General features: G+C 35.1%; 1 protein-coding gene across 1 annotated transcript in view; it reads left to right on the plus strand.

The window, feature by feature from the left end:
* Positions 1–9,575, plus strand: part of si:ch211-223a10.1 (ankyrin repeat and protein kinase domain-containing protein 1) — a 34,851-nt gene extending 25,276 nt beyond the window's left edge. The window contains exon 10 of the mRNA XM_039774017.1: positions 7,178–9,575. Within this exon, the coding sequence (XP_039629951.1) occupies positions 7,178–7,642 (465 nt within the window). The 3' untranslated portion in view covers positions 7,643–9,575. The remainder of the gene's footprint in view (positions 1–7,177) is intronic.
* Positions 9,576–11,270: the final 1,695 nt, after the last annotated feature.

Below are 11,270 nucleotides of genomic sequence, written 5' to 3' on the forward strand. Positions count from 1 at the left end.
TTTAGATAATAAGAGGATAAAAGATTTTGTGACACAATTCAGAATACTAGAAAAAGTAAAGCATCATTTCCCTTCCGTAAGATTATTTAAATCACCACTTCCAATGTACAAAGCCTGAGTGTAGATAGATAGATAGATAGATAGATACTTTATTAATCCCAAGGGGAAATTCACATAATCCAGCAGCAGTATACTGATACAAAAAACAATATTAAATTAAATAGCAATAAAAATGCATGTAAAAGCAGACAATAACTTTGAGTAATGTTAGCATTTACTCCCCCGGATGGAATCGAAGAGTCGCATAGTGTGGGGGAGGAACGATCTGCTCAGTCTGTCAGCGGAGCAGGACAATGACAAAAGTCTGTCACTGAAGCTACTCCTTTGCCTGTAGATGACACTGTTCAGTGGATGCAGTGGATTCTTCATGATTGGCAGGAGTTTGCTTAATGCCCGTCGCTCTGCCACAGATGTTAAACTGTCCAACTTTACTTCTACAATAGAGAGAATAGTCTGTAGTTCAGTTTGAATTTTCTGAAGGTGTGAATAACTTTCCCATTGCTCTCTCATACAATTTTCATATAACTTTACATATTATGTTGACCTCTTTTGTTAATCACTTTAGATCAAAGTGTCTGCTAATCAAATAAGTATAAAACATGCATCCATAATTTTTATCTTTTATTAAGACATCAACTATACCTGCATTCAGCATTAAAAAGGAACTTTATTTAGTAAGTCAGTTATACCAAGTGCCAAAGCTTGGGATACAGGGGTTTGAGTTTAATTTTCATACACCACTCAGTAACTGCTTTGAAAGTTAAAACAAGTTTCTGTATCTGTGAGACTTATGTTTTTCATATAGTGTCTTTCATTTTGTTCTCCCCATGTCATTGCACATATAGCATACAATACATATGAAGAGGGTGATACTAGAGAGAAGTAGTTATAACTGCTGCCTCAAGGATTCAACATGGTTGGTTCAAATCCAGTGTCATGTCACACGTGTGAGGAAGGATTTATGTGTGTATTTCTCAGGTTACTCCAGTTTTATGCCTAGATTCCTAAAAGTTTGAGTATTTGCTTAAATGAAGTGTCTAAACTGGTCTTGTGTGAGAAGTGTGTAATGAGTGGATCTTACAATGGACTGACACCCTGTCCAAAGCTGGCTACTGTTTTATGACTGACACTACCAGGACAGGGTAAAGCTCCCTACCACTTTGAAATGAATTATATGTCTGAGAATTGTATAATGTATGAGTGAAGGGACATACAATAAGTATTCTCCTCACTATAAGACTGTAACAGATTATTCAAAACAAAATCAAACTTGTAATAAGGTCATATAATAGGTGAACCATTACTATTATGCACAGCTGCCTTCTATTTGACTATTTTTATTGTGGTTTGGAACATTTGAAATAAGTCATAAAAAATGTCATCTGTCATCACAAAAACATTTACCTAATGTGCTTGTGTAGTAACTGTAATGTACATTCCCAGTTTAACATTTTTAGATTCATTATGAGGAGTAGACCTTTTTCAGCTTAAAAAGTATGGCACACTGGGTTGTGTTTTCCTATTCCTATGCAGGTTTTTCCTGTGGGTGTTCCAAGTATTTTCTCCCATATTCCTAACAACATGCTAGTTGTGTTGATTAAAATTTCTGAATTGGCCCAGTGTGAGTGTGGATGTGTGTTTGTATATGTTCACAGTTATGTGTTTTGAGAATATTATGCTATTTTTTGTTTCTTTGAGCTGTCTGGAGACAACCATGAGTGAATTTTTCTTAAAACAAGATGGGAACAAATAGACAGCTCAGCGAGTGTCACATTTCTAAACCATCCCAACACTTCATGAAGATGCTGCTTAAATTAGGGGTGGTGCTTGTGAGCTGCAAAGGTGTGCTTGTTTACCTGGTCTGACACAGAGCATATTCAAAAACTCTCCTAAAAAGGCCCCTATTAAACATTTAAATATGTGTCACGTGTGCTGAGAGCACATTGCATGTCTTAAAATAAACATAACCTGTTGCAAAGGACAAGGCTATTTTATTTTAATTCTTTTCATTTTTATTACTATTTAATTTAATATTGTTTCTTTGTATCAGTATACCGCTGCTGGATTATGTGAATTTCCCCTTGGGATTAATAAAGTATCTATCTATCTATCTATCTATCTATCTAAAGGAATAAAGGAATTTGAAGATTTCTTGTAAGTTTCATTTATACTGGTCAGCACTTACTGTATATTTTGTCACCAACATAACTTTTACAATAATTACCAAAGTCAATTAATTTCTGTTGGTATATTACTCTTCACTGAGTAATAAAATGAAGAAATTGATTTTTGCTTACATATAAAAATGTGACTTAAATATGAAATGAAAATCAATTTTTTGAATATCAGTCTTACTTTTTATGTGTTCAGTAAAATTTCAAGCAGTTTTTTCGTGTTTGAGGTAGATGGTGGAGTTTTCAATACGCTCAGTTTTAAAACTGAATTGTTAGATTCTTGAGAGGTAATCCAGCTCCCCCAGCTGCATTTATGTGAGTTTAGTGTTTATCCTCCTTTCTTCTTTATTCAGTCTTGTACGCATGCCTACAGCCACATTTCATATCAGCCTCTTTAAGCAAAAGCTACGGCCATGCTCACCAAATCTGACTTCCATGCTAAAACTTTCAGACATTTCAAGGAGTTAATTTTATGTGTGACATTAATACTGTTGGTAATTATGTCAAAAATTATATTTGTATTTGTGTCTGATCATCTCAGTTAGCCTTTCTTTTAAGAATAATTTTGACAGTCACTATTTAAGAAATATGACAAGCAAATGCAATACATTTCTATATAGTTAAATTTGACATAGTATTGTGAACTTACAGTGACACCCGTGAATATACCACACAGTGTTCTGTACATTAAGCAGTAACGTTCATTTGACTTCCAAGTATTTTAAAGAAATAATCAAGGGTTATTAAATCAGAGCATAGATGAGATCCTCAAAAACTCCAAGGTGTCAATTCCCCATCAATCTTTCTACAACAGAAGTTAAACAAGTGAGCAGACACATTTATTCATTATCTTTTGCATATTAAAATAGGTTGTTTCATCCATGACATTTCTAATTCATTATTATTATATTTTGGTGCAGCCAGGATAAATAATCCTTTACCGCATAAGTAGTACTATGAAATAATCTTGTAGTGAAGGAGATTACTGCCCACATGAAACAAATTTAAAAATAGACTGTATGGTAAACTTTTGTCATTGCCATTTGCACTGAACTTTTGTATCTCATCAGTATTGTTTGGTTTGTCTTTTAAACAATTTTGTGCATTTTAATAACAATCATAAAAAGTATATACGCTATAAATTCTGAAGGATAGAAAAAATAAGTCAGAGTTACTGATTCTCAGCAGTTCTCTTGTATCTGATAGGATTAAACTGTGATTAGGATATGCAACTCTTGGACTTTACTGCATGAATACTCATACTGTAGTAATTTTTTTATGCCTTTCCGACATTTTCAATAGTACATACAGTATACTGAAGGAATCGTTTACATCCTTGCGCAAATGCTGTTTATGTTTAGATCAGTTTTTTTTGAGATTCAGTTTATTTTTGTATCAATCAATCAAAATTTATTTATATAGCACATATTCATACAAAAAATGTAGCTCAAAGTGCTTTGTATGGCACTGTTTGCTAAGTGCAGGTGCAGAGGGCTATGACAAGTCCCAGGTAAATGCATTTATAAACTTTACAATTTACCAATTACATAATGAGTATACATAAAGGCACAGATTTGCTTAAACTGATAGGAAAACGAAGTAGTTTGAAACCCGTTAACATAAATAGAGCCCAGCAATATCTGATCTTTCATTATGTTATTGAACTATAGCCAGTTGACAACAGTAGAGAGGAAAACAGAAACTCCAATCAGCAGCTGATTAAGGAAAATAAGCATCTGTGGGTTCCACAGACAAAGCCAAAAGGCAAAGTCAGACACAGTCACAGTTCTGGAGACCTGCGGTAGGACAGATGGTGACCCCTGCTGGGTGTTCTACAGTAGAGTCTGAGATGTCTAATCTGACAACAGAAAGATTTTTAAGATCAGGTGCATTTGTTTATACTCATTGCCGTTGGCCCACAGGTGGACTACATGACCTGCTTTGGTTCACACTATGAGTCAGTTTACGTGTCCCAGCCACTACTCCCCACTGCCGTTAATGTGATAATGTCTAACTATTTACACAAACATATACAGAATAGTATAAAAGTGTATCCAAATTTTGAAAGATAAAACAAAATCATAATCAACACATATTTTGTTGTTTTAAGTGCGTCAAGTGTAATAGTGGAAAATAGTGCTGTTATAATGGATCACTAATTAAATATTACAGTACAAACATAGGAAGCTTCTTAGGATAGCAGCCAAATTTACTAAAAAATTTTAGAGGAGCATTTTTTAATAAACACACTAAAAACAAATTTTAATGCAGAATTTGGGAACAATGGCAAGTACCACAATATAGCCAGGTTTGCATTTGTACTGTCGCTGAGCCACAGCAGCTATAATTATGAGGCAGGGATCAGAAGAGGAGAACGAAAGCAAAAGCAGGGGTCAGAAGTAGGGAGACTAGAAATCTGGCACCAAATCCTAATCACTTGACACGCTCATAGTCTGTTAACCATTGCTCAATTCAGAACCTAAAAAGATTCCAGTATATTGTGGCACACCCTAATATGTAATCCTAAATTCAAAATCAAAATTTCATTCCACAATTTAAAAACTAAAGAAGTTATTCACTGTACATTTTGGTGTTTATCCATAATCTTGGACACCAGCAAATATGCAACACTGGCTTGATAACATCACATAGCTCAACACCCACAATACCATACTCACAGCAAAGGCCTGTTAGCAGCAACAGAACACCAACATGGCGATGCCCATAACCATTAAAATAACAAGATGGGAAAAGTAAGTAACTATGTCAAAACAAAGCTAAAAAATAAAAGTAATAACTTAAATGAGTTCTCCATCATTCAAAATACCTGATTTTTGTTTTCTGAAATGTTGCTATTATATCTTTCATTTGGCTATTATAAGTTGCATTGGGTAAATACAGTTGGAGAAATATTTTTTGTGTGTGTCTTCCTTTCAGGGTGCAAATCAGCAAAATGTGAACATTTTAAAGGGGGCTGATTGTTTTCTATACCCACTTTATTAGTTCAAAAACATATTGTATATATATATTTAGACCATTATTAAAAATTGCTAAATAGGACAATTAAAATTTATCAAAATCCTACACTTTGTTATCATGGTATTTATTTTCTAATTTTTTTAATGAAATAGAAAACTTAGTTGAAAATCAAACTGACCATCTATTTTATATGTTTTTGTTGCTGTGATGTTGCTTTTTTGCATTGAACACCTTTCAGACTTATATCTTGGTGTTATAATTGCTCTTAATGAATGTACACATCCTTCCCTCTAATTCTCTGATAAAATATTGTGTACAAAGATATATGAGACCGAGAAAGCGAGAGATGTTTGATCTTAGAAATAACCAATTGAGTAAGTGCCGACCTCACTTGTAACAGCAGCTTTCATTCATGCATAACCTCAAGTAGTACTTTTAGAATACTTCACCTACATCCAATAGCATAGCTTAGAAGGTTCTGACCATTAATTCATTCTCACCAAAAGCTTCACTGGTGTTGATCAGTCTTTTAAAAAAAGAAGCACCAAAAGCTGCCACCTGTGGGCTTACACAATTGGTTGTGATCCCTGCCATGGATTTTACAGCTGTAACTCTTGACAATTATTAACTTAGCATGGGAAGAATTTATCAAGTAAAGGATGTTTCAGTTTATATTTTTAAAGCTTTGCAAGATTAGATTTTGTTTAGAATTAATGGAAAGGCATTGTAAGTTGAGACACATGACATCGTGTAATTTTTCTAAAGATATTGGAAAAAATGCATCACTCCATCTTTGTGTATTTTAGTGTTCAATTTCATAGGTATTTATTTCTGTAATACCAAAAAAATATCCCAACCTGATTACTTATTTATGTTTTTGCAACTTCCACAATGCTATTCATCCTTTAATATATTTTTACTTGCCGACTATTTAAGTACTAGCAACTTGGAGCGCGCTACGCTGCGCGTTGGATGACCACAGTTGAAGGACTCAATCGTAAGGACCTCTCGTCGGGTGTCTCATTGGCACAGTTTTGCCTTCTTTCGTGATCATGGTGTAATCTGTCTTCTCTCTGTGTAGGGGTTTCAGTTCGGCAGAGACGCGTTGTTGAGCTAATCTGTGTGAATGCTGAGTGTCCTTTTCTTGCGAGCGACTGTCACGCCTTTGCCTCTTTGCTTCGTGATCACGCTGTAATGTGTCCTCTCTCGCAACAGCAGGTTTAGTTGCGTTTCGTTTTGGCTTTGTTCCATAAGGTCTCCTCCGTACAAGTGCACATGTGTAGCTGAAGACGGAAAGGCATAGTGGGCATAGTGAAACACACGAATTGGTGACCAGGGGAACCATCCGACTCATACGCGGGGCTCGAAATACTCAAGTGCACATGTTACTTATAATCAAATTTTTTTTTTGTTGTTATGAACTTCCCCAAAAGAGTTGATCCCTGTAAATAGTTAATAGTATATGAACAATATAATCTGTTGTAGTACGGGCGTTAATTAGTGTCACACCTCATAACCTGCATACACCACGTGTTTGGCTGTAACGCCAGAAGCGCGGTGGATGCTGTAAGGGTAGGTTGTGGTTTCTGTTTCTTTCGTGATTTTTTTTTTCATTTTATTGATTATTTAATAGGCAGAGGGGAGAAGACGTTAATGTGACGCTCTATTTCTTTACTTTTGTTTTGAAAAGATTTTTGGGAACAGGAAAAATAAAAGCAAAGGGGAAAGAACGATCAGAAGGAATTCTGAGAGGGGACGGACTGGGGCTTTTCAACGGGGTGGCTATACAGCCAAAAGGAACGCGGACCTTGTAAGCCCGCTGGGCTTTTATTATATAGATATTAATAATATTACTAATCTTGTTTTGTGTTTGTTTGATTGATGATTCAAATTGAACCAGTTTTGTTACGCACCCATAAAAACCTGAATGTGAAACATGTTTTCTTTCTTCTTTTTTTTTTTAGGTATTTCAACCAGAACGAACAAAGCATTGCAAGCTTTGCAGTGTCTGTGTCGAGGATTATGATCACCATTGTCTGTTTTTACACAACTGCATTGGAAGGGACAATCACAGAATCTTTATCATTTTTATTTTGGAACTTGCAGTCTCTCACGTGATTTTTATTTTTTCAAGCTTGTATTATTTTTACTTAAGCTATGATTTGGATCCTTGGAATGTATTGATCACAGCTTTTACCAGTGAAGTATGGCTTGTAGGAATGTTAATAATGAACTTGATAACTTTGTTTTGGGAATGCTGGCTTTTGCAAGAGCAATTTGCAGTAATTTCTGTGGGGAATACCATGTACTTTAGGTCCGGGCACATGATAAAACACAGTTGGATGCAAAAAGTTAAAACGTTTTTGATGTTTTTAGTTGATGGGAAAAAGACATCTGAATTGCATCAGGTGGCATCTGGTATAATTTAGAAGTAGACTCGTCAAAAATTGAATTGAAATGTCCTCGACATTTTTTTTTTACTGTTTTTAAGAAAAATTATATTTTTCACATATACATTTTTTATTAATAGCTGAAATAGAATCATTTAATAATTAACACATCTACAGCAAAGTGTCCGTAGAAAAACTATTCTAAACTGATTTATGACAAGAAGAGTACCACGTTGCAATCATCATTTCCTAATACAAACATCAATGTCCCAAAAATTTCATCCATAGCAGATTTAACAAAATATGACTAACAGTCTTTATATAGCAGCTTTCAATAGTGAACACCATTCCAATGTCCTTTGCAAGTATTGATACATTGTACAACGGTTTAATCTTTCTTTTACGAGTCGGAGCATGAGACGGTTAGGTGACTTTCTTAGGGTCCCACAGTGAAACAGTGATAGGAACCGAGCTGGCTCTGTGCCACACTGCCTGCCTGAAGCAGATTATACACTAACTTAGTTTTTTGTGTTTCGTACCTACATGTAATGATCAGGGTATATTGTATAGTAAAATGTTTGTACTGCATTCTTCTTTAAAGTTGACTACATTTTACGAATGTGTTCTTGTTATAACATTTGTTCTCTTCTAAGTAGTGTGACAATGTAAAGGTTACATATAACTGGGCACTTTGCACTTCATTTTGATAATTTGATTGGTTAATTACTGATGAAAGTAAACTACACATTATTTATTTATTTATTTATTTTTATAGAATGTCAGACAATTAAAATTGATTGGGCCATTTGTTTCATATTCATTCAATCTTATGTACAATATAATGAAGTTTTATAGTGTATATCTTTTTGAAAATGTTGCATCCTACCTCACTTCTTGTTGTTTTTTGATAATATTTTTTTATTGTTAATATAAATCATGATGTATGGCTTGGTAGCATTCACCACTGCTGCCTCACAGGTCCAGAATTAGGAGTTCAATTAATAGGCCAGAGGTAATCTGTGTCACATGTCCAAGTTTTCCTCATGTTTGCATTGTCTTTCTCCTGTCACTTTGCTTTCCTCATATTTCCCTTACAGGAACACAACACCTAAAATTGGTATTTTTAATATGTTACTTTCCAAATGTAGTTTGTATTTGTGGGCAGGAATAATGTTTAATCTCATGTTTTCATGTAGATTGGAGATAATAAACTTTCCGGGTCTAAATGGGTTCATTTCTGATTGAAAATTGGCTGTATATGAAAGACTGAATTTTAGCATGAATGCCCCATGGTGCTGCTGGTGTGGGCACAAGCACCCTGCGACTTGAAACTGGGATGAGCAGGTTCAGAAAATAAATGGATACACGGTTAAATTATGAAGATCAACAAGACTAATAGAGGAACTCCATTAATTAAAATGGTTTTTCATCTCATTTTGGAATTTATTAATATTTGAATGTCCACCATCTTTGGGCATTTTTATCATCTTTCTGTATAAATATTTTCAGTTTGCCCTTAACATGACTTTTTAATGTTAAGCATTTTTCATATGTAATTATTGGGATCCATTGTATGATGTTTGGGGTTTTCAATTTTATAGTCACCAGTGTCCAGTCCTCTGAACACGTGGATTTCAAGGCTACTGGGTAACTCCTATGAGGGACAAGGAAGGTGGTGCATCTTCTCTTGAAGGGAGTTGTACCTGTAAAATGTATGTCTCAACAGTTTAAAAATAATTCAGTGTGTTTTCCTAAGCATTTGATTGTTTATCTCCTTAAAATGTTTAGTGGTGCGTTTTATTGGGATCATAACCTGTTGCCTGATGAATGATTGTTCAATGTTAAATTAATCTGGAGTAACACATTCATTGTTGGTGGTTTTTGATGTATCCATGGCTTGATATATGATTTAATGAATATTCATGTTTCCATGACAATATTCTTTATAATAAATGATACATTATATTTATATACAGGATGTTTCTTGATTTTATTCTGTTTTCTGAGATATGCTTATCTACTACATGTTCTGATGAACTTGGAAGTTCGTAGCCCCATTTAAATTGGAAACAGGATGTGCCACAAAAATACTAAAAATGCAATATTGAGTATATATTGTTCAATTTATTGTACATACACTACCAGTCAGTTTTTATGTAAATGCACGCAGTTTAATGTTTTAATGTATCATGAAATCAAATCATCGAACAAACAAATAATGGCAAATAAAAAAACAAGTTAAGGAATCTTTAAATGTACATTTATTCAAATTTTTCATTCATTCAAGTAGCCACCTTCTTCTGATATAACAGCCAACCACACACGTGGCATTCTTTCTGTAAGTTCTATGAGGGAAATGAAATATTGGTCTATAAGATCATCCCAACACTATTGCAGAACTTCCCAAAAATGTTTTGCACTTGCAGGTTGCTTTCTTTTCACCCGTCTGTCCAGTTCATTCCAAACTAACTCAGTTGGGTTTAAGTCTGGGGAGTGTGCTGGCCATTCCATGCTTTGAAGAGCACCTTCTTGTTCTTTTCTTTGAGCATAGTTTTCACATAGCCTAGTGGTATATTTTGTGTCATTGTCTTGCCGTAGGATAAACCCCTGACCCATTAGACACAGACCAGATGGTATTGTGTTGTGCTGCAAAATGCTGTGGTAACCCTTTCGATTCAGAATGACAGTCACTCTGTGAAAGTCACCTACTCTGCCTCCAGCAAAAGAACCCCAGACCATCATCACACCTCAACCCTCTGCTCTTCTGTATCTTTACACTTCCCTTTGGCTGTATCATAGGTAGCTACAGTATGGACTGGGTTATCATTTTTCTGTAGATGATACTCAACTCAATTTCAATGTTAAAAGTGAAACTTCATCAGGGCTTCCTCAGCTCACAACTTGCCTCAGTTAGATTTAAAACCTGGGTGGATTAGAACTCTTTACAATTACATTGCAACAAAACTGAATTCCTGCAAATTTGGCACTAATGCACAACTTAAGATGGAAGATACTTGATGGTGATCTCATCTGACCTTCTTCTCATTCGAGGAATCTTTGTGTTATTTTTGATTCCCCCCTTTCTTATTCCACCCACATAAACCACATTAAGAAACTTTCTTACTTTCACCTCCACAACATATACCATGGTCACTCATTCCTCTCCTTTCCTACTGCTGAGAAACTTCTCCATTCTTTTATCACATCCCACATCAATTATTGTAACTGTACTGGCAGGTGCCGCTTCTAATCTAATATTGCAGCTGTAATTGATTTAAAACTCTGCTACACGAGTCCTAACCCAAACCAGCAACAGTGAACACATAACACCCATCCTACTTCACCTCCACTGACTCCCTGTGTCTTACAGAATTGAATCTAAAATTCTATTATTGACTTGCAAAGCTTAAAATAGCCCTGCACCGAACTACATCTGTGACCTTCTCCATCGCTATGCTCCCGTTCACCCACTCAGGTCCTGTGATTCTAGCAATCTTGTTGTACCCTACACTGACCTCCACTCTATGGGTGACAAGGCCTTTAGCTGTATAGCACCCAGATTTTGGAATGACCCCCAATAAATGATATCAGCTAACTCCATTCATTCTTTTAAAAAACAACTTAAAACTCATCCGTTCAGAAAGGTGTTTAACTTCACCTGACATTT

Source organism: Polypterus senegalus, chromosome 1 (assembly GCF_016835505.1).
Source record: "Polypterus senegalus isolate Bchr_013 chromosome 1, ASM1683550v1, whole genome shotgun sequence".
NCBI lineage: Eukaryota > Metazoa > Chordata > Cladistia > Polypteriformes > Polypteridae > Polypterus > Polypterus senegalus.